General features: G+C 47.9%; 1 protein-coding gene across 1 annotated transcript in view; it reads right to left on the reverse strand.

The window, feature by feature from the left end:
- The window catches only part of Irak2 (interleukin 1 receptor associated kinase 2), a 57,129-nt gene that overhangs the window by 14,611 nt on the left and 20,387 nt on the right, over positions 1 to 22,131 (reverse strand). The window contains exons 3-9 of the mRNA XM_032905912.1: positions 14,633 to 14,776; positions 9,311 to 9,417; positions 6,577 to 6,771; positions 6,430 to 6,494; positions 4,057 to 4,171; positions 3,241 to 3,350; positions 1,072 to 1,267 (exon numbers count right to left, since the gene is read on the reverse strand). Of these exons, the coding sequence (XP_032761803.1) occupies positions 1,072 to 1,267; positions 3,241 to 3,350; positions 4,057 to 4,171; positions 6,430 to 6,494; positions 6,577 to 6,771; positions 9,311 to 9,417; positions 14,633 to 14,776 (932 nt within the window). The remainder of the gene's footprint in view (positions 1 to 1,071; positions 1,268 to 3,240; positions 3,351 to 4,056; positions 4,172 to 6,429; positions 6,495 to 6,576; positions 6,772 to 9,310; positions 9,418 to 14,632; positions 14,777 to 22,131) is intronic.

Below are 22,131 nucleotides of genomic sequence, written 5' to 3' on the forward strand. Positions count from 1 at the left end.
CCTAAACTGAGCAGACTACAGATGCTCTACAGCACGCCCTGAGCACCCGGCGCCTGGTCCTGAGGCAGGGAGTGTGCAGGAGAGGTGGATGGTCACTGACGGGAAGAGCGATGAACAAGCATGACAGAGATAGGTGGGTAAGCCATCCGTGTGGACGGGAAGCAGGAAGTCGAGAGATAACATCTGCAGAATCACCCACCATATACAGTTTCTGTAAACACCTGCTTACCGTTTTTAAGAGTTTTTGAGACAAGGTCAAGTTGACCTAGAACTCACTATGTAGCCCAGGCTAGCCTGAACTAAAAGGAATCTTTGTGCCTTGACCTTCCAAGTGCTGGCATTGCAGACATGTACCTACATGCCCAGCTATGCAAACCTTTTTAATCCTGAAAATCACTTATAAGTCGGAAGCCATACAAAACAGACCATGAAAGCTAGGCCTGGTGGCACATCTACAGTTCCAGTGCTCAAAAGGCTGAGGCAGGAACATAGTTGGTGACTAGGCTAGACCACAGGTACCCAGGGAGACCTCATCACAGAAATTTGGGAAGTATGGCTCAGTGGTAGAACACATGTCTAGCATGTCTAAGGACCTGGGTACTATCTTCAGTATCAAAAAATGGGAGGGGGAGGGAGTTAGGGCAAGCTAGTTAGCGTCCCATCAGTCATCGAGTGATCACCTTGTGAACATAAGGACTTGAGCTCAGATCCTGAGATCCCATTTTAAAAAATGCCAGACGTTATAATACGTTATAATACGTTGTAATCCAAGCTCTGGGGACACAGAGTCAGGAGGATCTTTGGGATTCACTGTTCACAGCCTAGCCTAAATGGTGAGCTTCAGGCCAAAGAGAGAACCTATCTCAAAGGAGGTCGACAGTACCTGAGCATAACACCTGAACTACACCCCACCCCACACATGCTGCACACCCACAAACTACAGACAAGTAAAATAAAAGATTTTAAAAGACACAATAGGCTTTGTTTCAGATCTGGCCTATAGGCCACAGTCCAACAGCCTCTGCTGTAACTCCATGCAAGTCCCATGCTCACACAAAAGGAAATGCTTACAATTCCACAGCTGAAGATGTCCACTTGCTTGGTGAGCTGTCCCACTCGGATGAAGTTTTCAGGCAGATACGCAGCTGAGGCCTGGAACAGGTGAGTCTTCATTACGGTATATTTGGTCTTTTTATTGGTGGGACACGGGTGAGCTACTGGATGGGCTAGCTTGGGGTTAAGATGCTGGTCCAGCAAAACGTTGGCACTGTAGGGAAAGCAAGTAAAGAGAACCTCTGAATTCTGGGAAGAAAAGGTTACCATGGAAACACATCAGGCAAACAATTTAGCACCGGGCAATGACAGCCGTGCGAGTGATGGAGGGGAGGAGGTCACAGACACTCAACATAAAATAGCCAGCCATAAATGGGCAGGGCCCTGAAAGCCCATTCATTCCACTAGGGGACATGGGATTGAAAATTAGCCTAGTTGGCCCAGGAACACGCAGGAGATGCAGACTTCCACTGCCCACAGACGCCAGCCCACTGCTCACCCTGGCCTCTACTCTACCAAAGCTGTTCCCACTACTGGCTCGGGCCTCACCAGGGCAAATCCAAACACTGGCATCCTTGATAACTCAGTTTGCTCAGGTTGTAGGAAAGGGGAGCACGTTTTAAAATTTTTAAAAAGAGACGTGAACATATCCTTTGATCCAGTCAGCTGGAGGGAGTTAACTCAGAGAAAGAATTCCTGAGAGGGAGGTTTCATGTCTGGAACTAACTTTAGCAGTGTTTTATCTTATTGCATTTGTTTATGTGGAGGGAGCATGAATGCCACATCTTGCCAGGGGAGCACAGTGGGAAATTTTGCAGGAGTTGGCTCTCTCCTTCCATCACTTAGAGTTAAGGGATCAAATTCAAGGCCATCAGACTTGGCAGCAAGAATCTTTACCCACTAGGCCAGCTCACTGGCCCACCAAGCAGTATATGAAAAGGAAGATGCCAGGCCAGACACAGTGGCTCACTTACAAACCCCAGCACTCAGGAAACTGAAACAGGAGGGCTGCTGGAAGTTCGAGGCCAGTGTAGGCTACATAGTGAGCTTCAGGTCAGCCTGGGCTACACTGTGAGTTAGAGGCTGGTTCTTCTCTACAGCAAGACTTTGTCTCAATAAACCAAAAAATAAGAAAAGTTTAAAAATTATTTTTTATAATAGCCAACAACTCCAATATCGACTACTAGGAGTATACAAGTAAATGTGGACAAGCCACTTCACTGCAAGGTTAAGAAATCACAGTCAACCATGAAGCCTTGCAACATGACTCCCTGATCAAATAAGTGGGGAAGCAGAAGAGAAACTGGGAGCTGTGAAACCATCCAGTCTTAGGGGTGAGGATTTGTGTGAGAGGAAAGCAAGGAATTGAAAATGAGTCAGGGGGTTGGGGATTTAGCTCAGCGGTAGAGCGCTTGCCTAGTGAGCGCAAGGCCCTGGGTTCGGTCCCCAGCTCCAAAAAAAGAAAAGGAAAAAAAAAAGAAAGAAAATGAGCCAGGATGCAGCTTGATGGGAGAGCGTGCCCAGCATGCTGTGCTGCCCAATGTAAGTCAGGAGAGGAAAGAGGAAGGGGTTTGGGTTGGCATGCACTACATGGGAGGAAACCTCGAGGAAAAGCAAGACCTATGGTTGTGGAGCTGGTTCTGCTGAATGCCTTGGACTCTTGGAATCTCACCCATGACACCACTTCTCTTCCCCTTGGAAATCTGATTCTAAGATGCTGGGGACAGGAAGCCTCCCTGACAAGACACAGGGAAGGCGGGTACTGAGGAAAGTTTGAATGAGGAGCTCAAATCCCAAGGCTGGGCACAGCTCCCAGATGGAGTGCAGGCTAGCTCCTGAGTAGACGGTCAAATGTTTAGGGTGCTGTGGCCTGTGGGGAAACTAACCCAGAAAGGCCACAGACAAAGTGACAGTTTCACATAGTGGGCGTGAGCAGAGAACACACCTCAGAAATGCTGGATTTTGAGGACCTAAAGAGAGAGCTAAGGTCCCCAAGGGAGGGGATGTGGAGGAGAAGAAGGGGGAACGGAGGGGTGAGGCAGGCAGGGAGGGAGGGAGGGAGACAGACAGACAGACAGAGACAGAGAGGCAGGCAGGTAGGCAGGCAAGCAGGAAACAAGAACAGGAGCTAGCCGCGTTCTCAAAGCCAGGCCTGGGGAGCAGGCCCAGCTCATCCTGCCCTCTCACCTCTTCACATTACTGTGGATGATATCCAGGCTATGCAGGTGTTCCACAGCTAGAAGAAGCCCTGAGCAGATGCTGGCACGCTGTGGCCAGGACAACATGTCTGAGTCGCCCTAAGAGAAAGAGAAGGAGCAAAAAGGATCACTCCTGAACCATTCTAAAGTCTTTACAGCCCATTCTTGGACTCCTTCGACTCTATCCTTGGTCAAGGGGCTCAGCCAGTGGGATGTGCTACCTTGTAATGATATTCCCATCAAATGGATCTACTGGAAAGTCCAAGCTCAGACACACATGAGCTGTGTGACTTTGGGAAAATACTAGAGGTCTCTGAGCTTCAGTTTCCTTGGGTATGAAATGGAAGTGTAGCTCAGTGGGGGAGCACTTTCCTTGATTGTATAAAGTCCTAGATTTGATCTTAGCCCTATAAAGACGAGGAGGAGGGCAGCTGGGGATGGAGCTCAGTTTAAACTGGCCTCTGCTATCCAGGTCCTGGATTTCACACCCCAGCCCTGCAGAGAGCAGGCGTGGTAGCACATGTTTGTGCTCCTAGCTCAGGAGGTAAAGACAGGAGGATCAGAATTTCAAGCTGTCTGCCATGTAGTAAGTTTGAGGCTGACCTGGCTACTGATGACCCTGTCTCAAAAAAAAAAAAATTCATCATAAATAAAGATAAAACGAAATAAAGGATACATTGGTGTCTGCATTGAAGATTTTATGAGCTTTCCAAAAAGTTTACACTCTTTGAAGTCCTTAACTTGACCGCCAGGCAAGAGCTATCTGTTCCATTCTATGACCACAGCCCATGACCCGTGGGTTTACCTGAGCCCAGAGTCTGTCCTGCAGAGAGCCATTGGCCATGTAGGGGTAGATGAGGCTGTGGAACTGTCTTCCAGTGCAGAAGCCCAGCAGAGGTAGGATGTTGGGGTGGCAGCATCTGAACCCAGCACAAGTGTACAGTCAGGCTTCAAAGAGCAAGGACCAGAGGCAGACCGTCCCTTCCCAGCTTGGACCACCAGCTACCTCCCAGGTGCCACAAGCTCTGATCCCTGATGGCCTCACCCTACTCCCCCTGCTGTGAGTCTAACTAACCCTAACCCACCTCTGGGAACAGGCTGAAGGATGAAGAACTTGCTATAGGCCACCACACCCACCTCAGGATTAGTCAAAAGGGGAGTCCCGCTGGCTGAGTCACCTTTCTCCATTCACATGTCTATCTGGGAAAGGACACTTCTCTTCTGCCTCCCAGAAACCTCTTGCCTCACAAACCACCGTACACTGTTACACACAGTTTTCTATCGCCTTCCTGTGGTCATAGCCCAGGCTACCTCACAGGGCAAGTGCAGATGGCCTTGTGTCAGATCGTGCTGCCTTCCCATGCCTACTTCACACCTGTTCATTCACTAGCCATTTGCACACCTGTCTATACTGCATGCACTGTGAAGCAGGGGCTACCTGGCTTCAAGTGAGCACTCCCTCTAACCTGGGGAAGCCTGGGCTACTAAACTAAATGAATGGAGGAGTGACCACCAAGCCTATGTGAGCACAGAGTTGAAGCAAGGACAAAACTACATGTCTGGTCTCCATGAAATGAGTGTCTACATGGTTACACACGTGTGTGTTATTTCTCATGGATGACTAGAGAAAGCATTAGGAAATAGGAAACAACAGAGCCAGGACATGTCTCAGTCCCCAGCTGTCCCCTTCTCTCCCAGCCCCTCCCAGCTCTGGGGTGGGAAGCCTTTAGTGTGCAGCCTTCCTCCCTCAGCATCCCCCAGTGCTGGGCTGACAAGAGCATGCCTCGCAGCCAAGTGAACATAGTGGGGGGTAACTTTTGAAGGTTTTATTACTTTACACCTGTGATCTTGGGGGGCAGTAGGATGGGGAGTCCATGCTCAGCTACATCTCCAGCCTGAGTTAGAAAACATGTGTTCTGCACAGACTGTAGACTATAGCAAGCGCCCTACAGTGTGTTCTGCCCAGAAGGAGCCATAGACACTGAACACTGGAAAACACAGCTGTACACCAATAAAACTTTATTTCACGTCATCTTGCATTCATGGACCATGAGACATCCTTCTTTGGTTCAACCGTCTTAAAATATAATAAAACCTGGGCCAACTGCAGTGATGCACACCTTCAGTCAGCACCTGGAAGGCAGAGGCAAACGGATCTCTGGGAGTTTGAGGCCAACCTGGTCTACATAAAGAGTTTCAGGCCAACCAGGCTACATAGGAAAACCTAGTCTCAAAAAAAATAAAATAAGCCAGGTGTAGTGACTCACACCCTTAAACACTTGGGAGGCAGAGACAGGTGGATCTGTAAGTTTAAGGCCAGCCTGGTCTACGTTGCAAGTTCCAGGACAGGCAGGGATACAAACCCTGTCTCAAAAATAAAACAAACCATTCTTCCGTATTGGGCTATACAAACACACACAGAGGCAGATTTAGTTCTGTGGGTCCCCGCATGTCTAGTGTTATGATGGGTTTGCCATTAGACCACCAGTCTGTTTGCCTATTTCAAAATGGGATAGGAAGGATCTCTTTCCTCATACATGGAAGGAGGAGCTGAAACAAGCCAAGGTTTCTTGGAGAATTCTAATTTTTGCTGCATAGGAAGAGCATGGACTCTGGACACAGTCCACAAAGACTCGCACTCTGGCCCTGCCACTTACCAGCTGTGTGGTCTTGGGCCAAACACTGAGTCTCTCTGGGCTCCAACGTATACAACTATACTACGATGGCCCTGGGATATGTGTTGCCACATTCTAGTGACAATGGAATGAGCTTGTATATGCTGTGACCTGAGCATGTGCCCCAAAGTTTGTGTGTTAGAAACTGGGTCCCCAAATTATAGTCAGAGGTACTTGGAGGCAGGATGATCAGGAGTCATTAGGGTTAGGGGAGGTCATGGGCTAGGGCTGTACTAGATGGGGAGAGACCCTCAGTCTCGCTATGTGATGCTTGCTGCTCTGGTATTGGCTACATGAGGCCTCAGTGGAGACCCTTGACTTCCCAGCCCCCAAAACCATGAAATAAACAAACTTGAACTTTAGAAGCCACCCCCTCTGTGACGCTCAGTGACAGCAACAGAAAAAGTCCTGGAACACTACTGGCAATGTTAACTGCTTGCCTTGCATGTTGGAAGCACTGCCTGCTGTCATCATTAGGTCAGGGACTCTGCAAGGAAACTTACCTGAGGCACAGCTGCATCTCCGCCTGCAGGAATCTGTCCATGGACCCTGGACTTGAGCCAGCCACCTGTGGGAACATGCACAACCCTTGAAGAACCATCCATCCCCAGCAGCAGGCCCCGCGCTCCCTGCAGACACCCAAACCTCACCTCCCTGAGCCTCTTGAAGGCGAAGGCCACGCCATTCCTTTGTCCCCGGTAGATATCGGCAAAGGTCCCCTCACTGATTCGGTGGCTTTGGTCAAAGTCCTCAGTTGCTTGAACGATATCTGCTTCACTCCAGAAAAGCCTGTCTCCGGGCAAATTCAAAAGCTTTTCCTGCTTGGGGATGGACGTGCTACAATACTGGGGATTGAGAGAGAAGAGTGGGTGGTGACCATGATCACAGTGCTCTAAGCAGGGCTTTGGAGACTACACATACTGAAGACTATACACAGAAGTCTGGCTCCTCTAACTCCCCTTTCAAACACAGGTGCATAGAAATTTATATTTTTGAAGTCACATAAACCCTTATTAATTGTTTCTAGGAAATAGTTCTAGGAACTATTGTAGAAAAAAGAACAGGCGGGGTTGGGGATTTAGCTCAGCGGTAGAGAGCTTGCCTAGCCCTGGGTTCGGTCCCCAGCTCTGAAAAAAAAAAAAAGGAAAAAAAAAAAAAAAAAAAAAAAAAAGAAAAAGAACAGGCAATTAAAGATGAATGTGTCTCCTGCCGGTTAGATATTCTAGAATTGGCTTTCAAAAAGGAGTATGGGGCCAGCAAGATGGCTCACTAGGTAAAGGCTCTCAAGAAGCCGGCAACCCGAGTTCAAGCCCCAGGACATATAACAAACTCCTGAAAGTTGTCTAACTACACATGTGTGCCACAGCACACACATGCCCTCACATATACATACATACATACATACATACAAAATAAATACATGTAGAACAAATATTTAAAGATTATGTACAAAAATAAAAAGGAAAGAAAACAAACGTAAATAGAAACTTTTTTATAAATAATTTTTTAAAGATTTATTTATGGGTGCTCTAGCTGCATTTACACCTGTATGCCAGGAGAGGGCATCAGATCCCATTACAGATGGTTGTGAGCCACCATGTGGTGGCTGGGAATTGAACTCAGGACCTCTGGAAGAGCAGCCAGTGTTCTTAACCACTGAGCCATCTCTCCAGCCTCTGAAACTTTTTATTTATTTATTTATTTATTTATTTATTTATTTATTTTTATTTTTTATTTATTTATTTATTTATTTTTTGAGACAGAGTTTCCCTATGTGCCTCTGGCTGGCCTGGAGCACACTGTGTGGACCAGGCTGACCTCAAACACTCAGAAACCTGCCTGCCTGCCTTCTAACTGCTGGGCCTAAAGGTTCTTTTTTTTTTTTTTTTTTTTTTTTTAATCTTTATTAACTTGAGTATTTCTTATTTACATTTCGATTGTTATTCCCTTCCCGGTTTCCGGGCCAACATCCCCCTAACCCCTCCCCCTTCTATATGGGCTTCCCTCCCCATCCTCCTCCCCTAAAGGTTCTTAATGATTCAACCATCTCTGAAAATGATTAAGTTACAGAAGATGTTTATTAACCAGCCAGGTGCTGCTCCTTTCTCCCCCAGGGACAAGCCCAAACCCTCTCAACTTCTGAAGAACATAAAAACTTTTGATATCTTTAAAGAACAAACAAACAGAGTTCCACTATGTCACTCTGGTTGGCCTCAAACTCACTGTGCACACCACACTAACCTCTAACTCACGCAGAACTGCCCACCTCTGCCTCCCAAGGGCCACCACTTCAGGCTTTATGTTTTCAAGTTAGAAGAGAAGGCCGGGTGTGCTAGTAAATGCCCATGACCACAGCATGATGATGCACAGATTCAAATCCAAACTGAACTATGTAGTAAGAGCTTGTAGCACACACATGGGTGTGGAGACACATGCCTGCTATTCAATAATTTGGGATGTAGGGACAGTAGTTCAAGGTTATCCTTAGCTAGATAGCAAGCTTGAAGCCAACCTGGGCTACATGGAACCCTGTCTCAAAAAGAGTGAAAAGCAATTTCTTTTTCTTTCCTCCTTGGCTGGGGTGGGACCCAGGGCTGTACCACTGAGCTATACCACAACCTGCTGCTTTCATTTCTAACCCGGTGGGACTCATAGTCATCTTATTTCCAATGTAGTCACAACAGTACCTGGGAGCATTAACAAATGAGGGTGAAAGTACCCACAGGAGGAAAGTCCAAGAACGATCCGGAACCCAAGTCAAAGTGCAGGACCATTCTGACTGTTGTTCAACTCTGACAAGAAAATGGGGAGGGCTGGGTGGTTGTAAACTATTTCCTGTAACTGTCCGTGTAGGCCAGTGCTAGGTCAGGTCTTGCTTACACAGTGCCATTGAAAACAAAAGTCCTATTGAGCTTCATAGTGAAGGCTTGTCCTCCCAGATGCTCCTCAAGAGGCCGAGACAGGGGGATCACAAGTTCAAGGCCTGACTGTGAACCTTAGTAAGAGCTTGCTCAAAACAAAACAAACACAACAAACAAACAAAAAGGGGGAAGCTGTAGTTATAGTTTAGTGGTTCAATACAGAGGGCCCTGGGTTCAATCCCCAATGTGGCAAACATGAATCCTGACCTAGGCTGGGACTCAGTACTAGGGTGCTTCCTTAGACCCTGAATAGTGCCCCAAAGATATAACCCACCAAGACCCCCAAACTCGATGCAGCACACACCCCTCATTTCACGGATGAGTATCCTTAGTCTCAGAAGCTTGGAGAGACATTCATGGGTCCCTTGTCCTCCCCACCCCCACACTAGTCTCAGGGAATGAAGAAACTGTTCATGAGAGGACCATGAGCCCAAACACGACTGGGATAGAAGGGTGGATTTACCTTAGATTGGAGAGAGTCAGGTACATCAGTTTTCAGGGAACAAGGGGCATCCTCCTCGCATGGACGTTGGCATGAGGCCTGCTGCTGGGCGCCAGTCATGGTGGTCCCTGGAAAGGATGATGGGGTCAGCGCTCTGCATGGGACTTCTCCTTCAGTCAGTGCTGTCACCTCCTGACACCATGTGCCAGCCAACTAGCTCCACGGGTGTCACTTCATTTAGGCCTGGTGACACCTTGCAACAGGTGCAATTTATCATCTCTAATGACAGGAGGAGACCAGGAAGTGGGAGGTGTCCTAGGCAGCCCAGGTCACACGATGGGGGATGTCCCTGTGCTGTCCCACTGCCTGGCAGAGAACAGCTGAGAAACCTCCACTGTGGTCCCACAGCAGATGCTGTTCACCAAGTACTCCCAGAGAGGCCCAGGGGAAAGTAAGGACAGGAGCAGAAGGGGCCACACAAGTATTCCCCCTGGGATGGCCTGAAGAACTAGGGAAATCAAGGGTACTGAGGGAGGAGAGGAGGAGGATCAGCACTCACTCAGTAAATACCTAGGCATGGTTACTTAGCACCTCCATCCTTTGGGTACCAGTAGCCAGGGGCAACTCGAGCAACTATCATGCTGCTTTGCAGAAGGGACTCAGTATCCATCCATAGACCCTGGTACCCTGCAGGGGTCCTGGAACCAGCCCCTCCATGGCCACTGGGTCACAAGAAGTCTGATCATCCCTGAAGCTGGCAGATGGCAGCATGAACAGTCTACTCATGTGGGTTGGTGTGTTTGGTTTGGGTTTGGGTTTTGTTTTTTTAAGACAGGGTCTCTCTGTGTAGCTCTGGCTATCCCGGAACTCTCTCTGTAGACCAGGCTGCCTTTGCCTCATGAGGGCTGGGATTAAAGGCTTGTGCCGCCAGCACCACCTGACCAGGGTTTTCCGTTCTTAAATGTTTTAAAAGAATTGTCTAAGGCTTTCCCGGATGGTGGGACAAGGCAGAGTAAGTAGCAGAGCTGATGAAATAACTGTGGACCATGCATGCACACAGCCTTCGACGCACTGCTTTCATTGTCTGTATGGACACTGCAGATTCTTGATGAGAAACTACACATACTACATACAGCGCAAACCACACACACCCATAAACCACACCAAACTCCATGCATCACACAAACACACACCCCACACCGTACCACCACATACATACGCAAACGCACACTCACAACACCCCACAAACACACACACACACACACTGCACCACAAACACTACACATGCTACATACACTGTTGCCACAGTAGGTCAGAGGGTCTAGTGTGTAACATCCTGCCTGCCGAGTGCAGCCCAGGTTCATTTCCATGAACTGCAGGACCCACTCATCTCTACATAAAAGTCCTCAAAATACAACCCTCCAAGTGCCTGAACTTTTCCTCTAAAATAAAGACTGTCCTCAAACAGCAGCTTCCCTGGACAGCAGAAGAGCCCGAAATCTGGGGCTTTCCCAGGGCTGACTAACCTCAGTAATCGGTGGAAAGAGTAACTCCTCTTGTTCTAACTACAAAAACAGAAGAGTAACTTCCGCTTCTGTGGGAGGGACTGTAGGGGCAGGCCCAGTGACCCGGGCACACCTGCTCCCTGGGGCCACTCAGGAAAGTGAGCATACAAAAGCTAATGGTGAAAATACACCTCCCAACTCCTTCCCCACCTCCCCCCTCATTATCTTTCTCCCTTTGGCAAAGGAGCAGCAGTTTGGCACGGGTCTGAGAACTCCTTACCTGTCAGGAATTAGGGTAATGTCAGCACATTTCCCCCTTTCCTTCAATATTTTTAGTTACAGGAAATAGTCCTTGACCTTTTGTTAACTCACCCCACCCCACCCCCAACCCCCCCCCCCACACACATACACACACTTTCCTCCTCTTCCTTTTTTGAGTTTCTATATCCAGTCCTGGCCTGGAACTGGATATAGAAACTGTAGAGAGCACAAGGTCCTTGTGTTCAGTCTGACCCCAGACAGGTATGACTTAGACTACACGAGATCCTCCCTAGCCCTCTAAACTATAGAACTCTTATTTCCTTCCTTTCTCCCTTTCTTTCTTGAGACAGGATTTTTCTGTGGAGCCCTGGCTATCCTACAACTCACTCTGTACACCCAGCTGGCCTCAAACCAGAAGACCTATCTGCCTCTGCCTCCTGAGAGCTGGGATTAAAGGTGTGAACTTCCGCTGCCCAGCTAGAATCTGTGAGGACGTGACAGCCAGCCCTGACCTGATGGCCCTGTGGTGTTGCCTGCCCAGAAATGAACTGAGCTCATTTCCAGCCCTCAGACCTGAGTGACCATTCACACACATCCCCTATGATGACTAAAGAAACGTAATATGGGGCCAGGCATCCGGTAAGGGCTGTGGTCCTACAGCTCTGGAATGCCTGGGAGATTCTAGTGACCTGCAGGGGAGATCCGAATAGGATAATGGGCCATGAGGTGTTAACATCTGCCTTTGTGTCTGTAAAACCTGCTTCTTGCTATGGGGAAGGGATGACATGGTCTTTTATTACTATATAGCAGAAAAGTTAAAATAAGAAAGAAACAGCTGAAGAAAAAGACGATTTTCCTGCCCAGCTGTGGATTCCACAGACAGTTGTTTTACACGCCATTTCTACTGTTTTTAACTGGATTTCCTTGTCCCCTCACACAGATCCATATGTTTATCAGCTCTGGTATTTGCAGAGACCCCTATAAGAAGCCATGTTGGCCTGGAATTTGCATTCATCCCCCTGCCTCTGCTTCCACCCAGCTGAAGTGCCCGAGTCTCTGCAATGGGATGCAATGGGCTCTGTTCTTACCCATTTACAGATGGAGGAACTCAGAAATGAGGAGGCTGAGAGGAAATTTAAGCACTGGTGGCCTCAGCCTCAGGACCAAGCCCCTAACAATGGCTTCTCCGTGCAGGACTGGCTAGCTTCAGGCTCCTCAGTGAGCTGCATTTCATGGAGCTGCATTTCTGGGATCTTGAGCTTGCAGGCCAGAGGCTACAGGAGAGGAGAAGCCAGTCCTGGGGAAGTCATTGCTGGGTGTCCTCTCGTCATCTGGTAGACTCCCTCAGCTCCGGGCTGAGCACGAGAGGCTGGACACGCATATAATGTATTCTGCAAGGCTCTGGGAGAGCAGCAGTATGGGGGAGGCAGGAGGGCTCCAATCCCATGATTTAAGTCATCTTGATGAAAATGATGGGAGAGAGTGGCTCAGTGGTAGAGCACTTATCTTGCATGCCTAAACCCCAGGGTCCCCCCTGAACCCCCACTCTGAAAATGGTATTTATAAACTTAACAATGTAGTGAGAATTCTGGAATTTTGGTTTCTTTAAAAAGCACAGAAATATGTTTTTGTTTTAATCCTAGCTGTGGGAATACTGGGCTGCATGCGTGGCAGCAACTGACTATGATTTGCTTCATGCTCTAGCAGAGGCATGGTTTTGCCAGCAGCAGATAGTTTCTGCAAATGTGTGGTGTTTGGAATTCTGGGAATTTTTCAGAGGGTATATAAATTCTAGAGCCCTGAAAGGTGGGGGGGGTGGTTGTTGGCCATTCAGGGGGGTTGGTCAAGTTTGTAAGTAGTCATATTCTTTTTTTTTTTTTTTTCTTTTTTTCGGAGCTGGGGACCGAACCCAGGGCCTTGCACTTGCTAGGCAAGTGCTCTACCGCTGAGCTAAATCCCTAACCCCAAGTAGTCATATTCTAAGAGAAAGAAATCTCCTCCTCCTCCTTCTCCTTCTCCTCCTCCTTCTTCTTCCTCTTCCTCCCTTCTCCCTCCCCCCCCCCTCCCCCCTCTCTCTCCCCCTCTCCCTCTCCTTCCTCCTCCTCCTCTTCCTCCTCCTCCTCTCTCCCTCCCCTCCCTCCCCTCTCTCTCTCTTCTATCCTTCTTTCTCTCCTACCTGGTGATGGGGGGTCAAACTAGGGGTTGGGGGATAAAAGGTGGGAAAAAGAACTAACAAAGTAGCAAAGACCACTGCACAACACATTTAGGGTCTTGGGGTTTGGCGTGCTGAAGATTGAAGCCAGGCCCTCTGCATACCAAGCAGACACTCGGCCAAGGGTCACATGGACCTCTGACCTCAGCTTCCTGAGTACAGTCACCCAGTTATATAGCCTAGAATAAGGTTGAAATCAAGATCCTACTGCCTCAGATACTCACATAGCTGGGATTACACGAATACACCACCACAAGCAAATATTTCCTTTTTTTTTCTTTTTTTTTTTTTTTGGTTCTTTTTTTTTCGGAGCTGGGGACCAACCCAGGGCCTTGCCTTCCTTATTTCCCTTTTTCTAATTCACTGTGCAGTGTGCTTTGATGCACACACACACACACACACACACACACACACACACACACACACACACACACCATGCCCTCAAAAGAAAAAGTAAGAAAACCTATGGGTCTGAAAAGATGGGTCAACAATTAAGAGCACTGACTGCTCTTGAGGAGGACCTGGGTTTGATCCCACATAGTGGTACCCACCATCCCTAGGGAATCCCAGGAAATCTGAAGGCATCTCTTCAGCCTCTCAACACAAGTAGTCCACATGCATAGTCAGGCAAAGCATAGTACACATAAAATAAAAAACGAATAAATCTAAAACTCAGAAGAGAAGAGGAGTGTTGCGGTTTGCCCTGAAGTTATCTGTATTTTGATGCTCATTCCACTGCCCCAAGGACAGCTGCCTAGTCACTCAGGACTCAGGTGACTTCACCAGAACCACCTCTCCATTGAATTTGTAAAGTACAGGGGCTGGGGATTTAGCTCAGTGGTAGAGCGCTTACCTAGAAAGCGCAAAGGCCCTGGGTTGGTCCCCAACTCGAAAAAAAAAAAAAAGAACCAAAAAAAAAAAAAAAAAAAAAAAGAATTTGTAAAAAGTACAGGTGAGGGGCAGGTACAGGATAGAAGGAGGCCTGTCATTGGAGGAGAAGGAAGGATAGGCGGGAGAGAAGTTTGAAGGGAGAGGAAGAGACAGGACGGGGGGGTGGGGGGGGATGGCAGGTGATGTTAAGATTCTGCTCTGTGTATTTACAGGTTGTTATCAATGTTCCTAAGGGATGGATGGTACTGGGCTTCGTATGTTTAAGTGGGCAATTATATCTTATCAATTGGATCTAAGATTATTGTGTTGTGTGTTCTTTTATGTGAGGGTTTGAGTGTAGGAAAGTGTGTGGCTGGGATGTGTTTCCGCCAAGATATCTAGCAGATATCTTGGGGCACTGTGGTGCTGACCTAGCGGGTAAAAGACAACTATACTCTTTTATTTTTATATTTTTTGCAAACAACTGAGGAGCACCTGAGCTCAGAAAGGAGCATGGTTTCACAGGCTGGCCCTTCTTCTGGTCATCCTTGAGGTTTCTTCCAGAAGTAGCCACAGGACCTGGCTTCACAGCCTCTGGGAAGGCCGAGAGGGGAGACAAGCTGTCAGGAGCCGGCTTCCTGGAACAAGGTATAGAAGGCATGGTTAGTTTCCATGACCAGGGAGCTATGAAGAGGCAGATCTGAAAGTCAGGGACTTGAGGTCCAACCCTGCCTCCAGCACAGATTCTCACTGTGCCTCCTAAGTTGTTTGCTCTGGGCAGCCTGCTCCTATGTCCGCTGGGATGACAACACCATGTGGTTTGGCTCTGACATTCTGAAACACACACACACACACACACACACACACACACACACACACACACACACACACACACACACCTCTAGCTTCCAACTTGAATAGTTGTGCAATGTCCAAAAGGTCACTTTTCATCTGTCAGCTTCCTACCAGATGGAGACCATCAGGGCTGGAGAGATGGCTCGGCATTAAGAGCACTCACTGGGGTTGGGGATTTAGCTCAGTGGTAGAGCACTTGCCCATGAGCACAAGGCCCTGGGTTCGGTCCCCAGCTCCGAAAAAAAAGAAAAGGGGAAAAAAAAAAAAAAAAAAAGAGCACTCACTGGTCTTGCAGAGGACCTGGGTTCCATTCCCAACATCCACTATAGCAGCTCACAACTCTTGTTCCAGGAGATCCAATGTCCTTCTCTGATCCCTATGAGTACCAGGCATGCACACGGTACACATACATGCACATGAAAACAGGGACTGGGAGATGCCTCAGTGATTAAGAGCACTGGTGATCTTCCAGAAGACCCAGGTTTAATTCCCTGCACCCATATGGTGGTTCAAAAATATCTGTAGCTGTAATTCCAGGGGACCCAACACCCTCTTCTGGCCTCTGCAGGTGCTATGCATGCGGGTGGTACACATACATGTATTCTGGCAAAACACTCACATACATAAAATACAAATAAACAAATCTTTAAAAATACATAAATTAAAAACAAATGAACACCACGAAGATAATGCCTGCTTGCCCACTTGGTCAGGGCTGCTTTGAGCGGGGAAGTGAGAGCCCGGGTGTGAGAGGGCTTTGGAAAGGGCTGTGCACTTTACTGAATGTAGAAACAAGCTGAAGACATCCCTCCGGGAGCTGGGTGTGGGAGCACCGGCCCAGCATGCACCAGACCCTGCATTCCAGGAGCCAAAGTCCTGACTGTCCTGCAGTTTCTCTTCTCCACTTCATACGTGAGAATCCTACACAGCAGCCATATCTAGAGAGGGCCCCAGGGCCAGGCCCCACCCAGCACACACACAACTGTACAGCTCTTCTCTAAACAGCTTTGGGGATTTGCTGAGGTTCACACAGCCCATGGTGATAGGGCTTGCAGCAGAAGTCACCTAGCCTAAATGTCCTCACTTTTGCATAGTGTAGTTTGGGGAAACATCAAAGGTGGTGGGAGTCGCCTGCCTGCCAGCTCACATCCAGAGCTCACCCAGAGTCCTTCAAACAGCTTTCTCCTACTGACACTACTGCCCAAGCTTACCCTTCCTGCTTCCAGGCCAGCTGCCCTTCCTTTGCCACCAGGCAGCAAGAGCCTGAAGTACAGGCCCCTTCTGGCCACATCACATCCTGTTGCTTAAAGGGAAACACTGTGGCTCCTTGATGCCTGGATAATAAACTCCTTCGTCTAGATTCTTCAATATTCCTGCTTCAGCTAAACCCAGATTGTAAGAGAGGTGGATGTAGCTCGAAGGTGTTAGAGTTAACTAGTGTGTGGGGAGGATGGGGGGGGGGTCGTTAAAGAAACAAGGCCACGGCACTGTGCTCAAGGTCCTTGGCTCTTGGTTGGTTTGGGGTGGACCCATGTGTGAAAATGAAAACCCACAAAGGATCCAACACCCTCTTCTACCTTCCTCTGGCACTGTGTGCAGATGGTGCTTATACCGGACCACAGACAAAACACTAGAATAAGCCAGCCAGGCTTGCACTCCATTTCATGCCAGCATTTATGAGTTCTGGGCCACTCAAATATGAGAAACTGCAGGCATATTGGTGCACACCTTTAATCCCAGCACTCAGGAGGCAAAGGCAGGTGGACTTCTGTGAGCTCAAAACCAATCTGGTCTACATAGGGAGTTCCAGGACAGCCAGGGCTACATAGTGAGACCCTGTCTCAAACAATAACAAAATCCTATGGCTGGCCCAGCTCCCAGACTTGAGTTAAAGAGAGGAAGGTAGAAACCATAACCTTTCATAGGATCATCTTTAAAGATTTTTAACATTGGTGGGGGATTTAGCTCAGTGGTAGAGCGCTTGCCTAGGAAGCGCAAGGCCCTGGGTTCGGTCCCCAGCTCTGAAAAAAAAAAAAAAAAAAAAAAAGATTTTAACATTTTAGTATCTCTGTGGTAGCCAAGAGATATAAGGCTGGCTTGTGGCTGGCAAGATGACTTCGTTCATAAAAATGCCTGCAGCCAAACCAAACTTGAGTTCAGTCCTTGGGCCCACAATGTAAAAAGTGGAACAGACTCCTGAAAGTTGTCCTCTGTCCTTCCCATGAATCCCATGAAACATGCAAGTGTAAACATACGTGTGTGTGCATGTGCACCTACACACAAAACAAACGAATATAAAACAACCCTTTAAAAATATGACTTAACTAGACACGACCATGCACACCTTTGATCCCAGCACCTGGGAAGCAGAGGCAGGCAGATCTCCGTGAGTTTGAGGCCATCCTGGTCTACAGAGTGTGTTAGGACAGTCAGGGCTACATAGCAAGAACGTGTCTCAAAAAAAAAAAAAAAAAAACCCAAAAGCTAACAAAGTTGGAGACAGAGATGGACGGAAAGGAGTTTCAATCACCTCAAGCTGGGTGGGAAGTCTAGAAACAAGAACATCGAACCGGGAGCATTCACGGTGCAAGTGGGGCATCTGTTGGCTCTGCTCATCACAGCCTAGAGAACTAACCAGTCTTTTAGCAACTGCCTCACCCTTTGTCTAGTTCCTGTATGTGCCCATAAAAACTCTAGAGAGGGAAGTTTCACAGCATTTTCCTCTCTTGGAAAGCCACTTCCTCTCAAGAGTTTCTCTTGCTTTTCCTCAATTTCTTTTTTTAAAAATTTATTTATTTAGTATAATCAATATGTCTTCAGACACACCAGTAGAGGGCATCAGATCTCATTACAGATGGTTGTGAGCCACCATGTGGTTGCTGGGAACTGACTGCTAGAAGAGCAGTCAGTGCTCTTAACCACTGAGCCATCTCTCCAGCCCTTTTCTTCTATTTCTTCTGAGTCTATAATTCTTTCTTGCTTCTAGATTTATTTTTGTGTACGTGTCTGACACACGTGTGCAGTACCCACAGAGACCAGAAGATGGCATCAGATCCCCTGGAGCTGGAGTGACAGACAGCTGTGAGCCACTCAATGTTGGTGCCGGGAACTAAACTCAGGTCCTCCAGGAAGCATTATTATTATTTTTTTTTTTTCGTAGCTGGGGACCGAACCCAGGGCCTTGCGTTTGCTAGGCAAGTGCTCTACCACTGAGCTAAATCCCCAACCCCTCCAGGAAGCATTTTTAACCTCTGGGCCATCTCTCAGCAGAAAGGTCCCATTCCACTAAAACCCTGCTCCATCACCACATTCGAGTCTCATGGGTTTCTTTCTTCACAGGCTGTTCAAAGCCTGGCACTGCCCCTTCCTGTCCCAGTCTTTAGGTGTTTTGGTTTGGTCTATTGGGTCATGCCACCTGGATTGCAGTCTCTAAGCCAGCCACTTCCCCACGGCAGCCAAACCACATAGTCTGGGACTTGTAGACCAGGCTGCCTTGGAAGCCCGGGAAGGGAACAGACAGTCTTTGTAACAAAATGTCAATAAAACCATTTGCTGAGGTAACTGCCTATTCACAAGCATACCTGCCACCAAGCTGTGACCAAAGGCAGATACTAAAAATATCCCCAGGAGGCAGGCATCCCTCACCCAGCCTCCACTGGGCCAGGAACACCGTCTTTCTTGTGTTGTTCCTCTCTTCGGACAGCCTAGAGTAGAAATGCCATGGTCCTCAGAGGACACACCAACCAGCAGCACCTCCAGACAGGCGTATGAAGTAGAAGGACAGAAGTGGCTCCGTGGTAAAGAATCCCCAACTGTGACTTCGGGTTGAAGCCATGCCCACAAGAGCAGGAAATGACTGACCACCTGCCCCCACATTGTTCCTGGGCCCAGCATATACTGCATCTTTTCTTTCCCATTTTGTATTTATCAATGTGTATGTACACGATGTGCACACCCAGCATCTGTTAGTTTTTTTTTCAGCATTTGGGTTAGTATTTTGGTTTTTGTATTGTTTGTTGAGAAAAGGTCTCTTATAAACAGGTTGCCTCAAACCAACCATGTTTTGAGAGGAAACTCCCAATCCTAACACCTTCAGCCGCAAGTGCTGCTGGGCTTAGGGGCAGGCATCTATTGGGTCATGCCACCTGGAGTGTGTGTGTACCCGTGTGTGTGTGTGTGTGTGTGTGTGTGTGTGTGTGTGTGTGTGTGTGTCCATGGACAATGGGCTATCATAGAGATTGAATAGAGTTTAAGACAGAGTCTCTTGTTTTTTTTACTGTGTATAGCAGGGTAGCTAGCCTGAGGACTTCGAAGAATTCCCCTTAATTCCCCTTTCTCCATCTCCCATCTCCCTTAGGGGCACTGGAAATACAGACACAGGTGCCTGTGTCTCTAGGGATTTGAACTCAGGTCCTCAGGTTTGTAAAGAAGTGCTTATACACTGAACCATCTCCTCAGCTAGAGGCATTTTCTTGAGTGAAGCCTGGCTGCGACTCAGTTTCTGCATCTGTAACAAGGAGGTCAAGGGTCACTCCATCCTTACTTAATTACCTCTGGGTTCTATTCCAGGTGACTTTGTTCTTTCCCTAGCTGCTGGGAATGGAGCCAGTGCCTGGCATTGAGCCACTAAGTCCCAGCCCAGCCCCTGTGACATTTTTTGTTTAGCACAAATCTGTATCTCTCGGTGCAGGCATATGTGGTATGGCATAAGGGTACCATCTTTGCGAGCTCCACCCATAAGACGTACAAAAGCTTCATTTACTGTTTTCATTCCAGGGAGACTCTATCTTTTCTCCCTCTTTCCTGTTCTTTCTATAATGACATGCCCTAGCCTGCACCTGGGAGGGTGTCACATGGTCACATTCAGGGCTGGGGTGGGAAGAAGACACACAGTGGGTGGGGAGCATGAGAAGACCTGGAGGGAATCTGTCAGAACATTTGGGGTTAACACTTCCTCAACCACACAGGGATACCTAATGACACTTGCAGGGCCATGCCCAGCCACAGATGTCAGCTGACAGTCCCAGGTCAGGCTCTACTACGTCAGGCCCCATCAGCTTCCTGAGAATTCCCCTGACTGAGTGAGCTTTGGGTTAGATCAAGCTTTCTATATGCAAATGATAAATGGCTTGTGTGAGGTTCAAACCGTATGGACTGCGGGATAGGTCTCAGAGGTTCAGAGCTTGCCAAGCATGAACGAGTCCCCAGGTCCCGCACCCCCAAGACCAAAAGAGGTAAATAAATAAAAATGTTTCAAAGGAGAAAGAAAGATATTAAACACACTAATTTATCCTTCCCAGTTGCTGGTGTAGCTCTTGGTGAGGAAGGTTCTGGATGGTGCATCGAAAATCAGTCTCGCTCTGATTTCACTGTGAAAAACAAATGGAGGTGACTGCGGATTCTCTGTTTCTGTTTTCAGGAACCTGTTGTTGCTCAGCCTACAAACCATTCTCCGCCCAAGCCCCACCCACTCTTTCAGTCACCAGGAAGACAGAAGGCATCAGAGCACCACAAGCTGAGAGGTCAAGAGCAAAGGGTGAATGTCCTACCTCACCACAGAGCAAGCTGGTGGCTGAGTTCCCCTGGACAGCCTCCCAGTGCTAGGGCCATAATTCTTTTTCCCTTCCAGGATTAAATTCTCAAGGGTGTTGGGCACAGGCACTGATCCAGAGTGACAAAATCAAAGGCAGAGCACCGTCAGAGGGGTAGACCTGGGCTAAGGCAGACACAGCTTCCCTGTAGCCAGGGGAAGAAGGGTCTTGATCCTTCAAGCCTCCTGCACCTCGCATGGAGTGACAGGAACCCTAACCGCAGAGCTCTGGGAGCATACCTGGGCTTGGCAAAACGAGACAAGAAACACAGCATGGCTAACCCACCAGCAATGCACACAGCTACAGTCCTTAACCATAGGAGCTGAGCTCAGGGGGACCTGATGTTCTAAGTCACCTCCTGCTACTCAGTGAGTTTGAGAAGTCAGCCTGGGCTATGTGAAACCCTGTGTGACACTCGGAAATAGCCCCAGTAATCGCAGGCATTTGAACATTTGGTAACCCGTTGGTGATACTATTGGGAGAAGCTTACTAAAGGGTCTTGTTAAAGGAAGTACTTCACTGAAGGTGGGCTTTGAGTGTTTAAAAGACGCACGCCCTTTTCACTTTGTTCTCTCTGCTTTATTTCAGTGGTTCAAAATGTAAGCTCTCAGCTTCCTGCTCCAGCCACCATGTCTGCCTGATGCCATGTCTCCCCACAGTAACACACGACAGATTCTAATCCCTCTATATGAATTCCTCCTCCTCCTCTCCCTCCTCCTCCTCTTCCTCTTCCTCCTCCTCTTCTTCCTCCTCCTCTTCTTCCTCCTACTCTTACTCTTTCTCCTCCTCCTCCTCCTAAGTCATTTGTTTTGTTTTTCAAGACAGGGTTTCTCTGCATGGTCCTGGCTGTCCTGTAGATAAGACTGGCCTAGAACTCACAGAGATTTCTGTCTGCCTCTGCTTCTGGAATGCTAGGATTAAAGGCACCGCACCCATGCATGATTAATTCTCACCACCAGGCCCGACTCTTTTTTTTTAAAGTTGTCTTGGTCACAGTGTTTGATCACAGCAACAGAAGAGTAACTGACAGAACCCGTCTCAAACCAAAACAAACCTCTAGGAGCCACGCAGGAAGACAAATACCACACGCTTTCTCTCTAATAAGCTGAATCTAGAGCTAAATATAGAGAGGCAGAAAAACAGAAAGGGGACTAAGAAGGGGAAGGAAGGAAACTACAGGGTTGGGGAGCAAGAGAGGGGATGGGGAGACATAATAGCCGTTTTCCTCTCATATGCAGAATCCATATTTAATCACATGCATATTGATACATACATATATAAATATATATATGAGAAAGCAAAAATGGGGCAATTTAGGGACAATAAGGAACCAGCAGAGGGGGCAGGGCAATGTTCAAATATTTGCTAAGCATACTGATACATATGTATGAATGTCAAAATGAAACCCATTACTTTTTTAGCTCTTACTTTTTTTTTTTTTTTTTTTTTTTTTTTTTTTCCGAGCTGGGGACCGAACCCAGGGCCTTGCGCCCCTAGGCAAGCGCTCTACCACTGAGCTAAATCCCAACCAACCCATTACTTTTTTAA

This window comes from Rattus rattus, chromosome 6 (genome assembly GCF_011064425.1).
Source record: "Rattus rattus isolate New Zealand chromosome 6, Rrattus_CSIRO_v1, whole genome shotgun sequence".
NCBI lineage: Eukaryota > Metazoa > Chordata > Mammalia > Rodentia > Muridae > Rattus > Rattus rattus.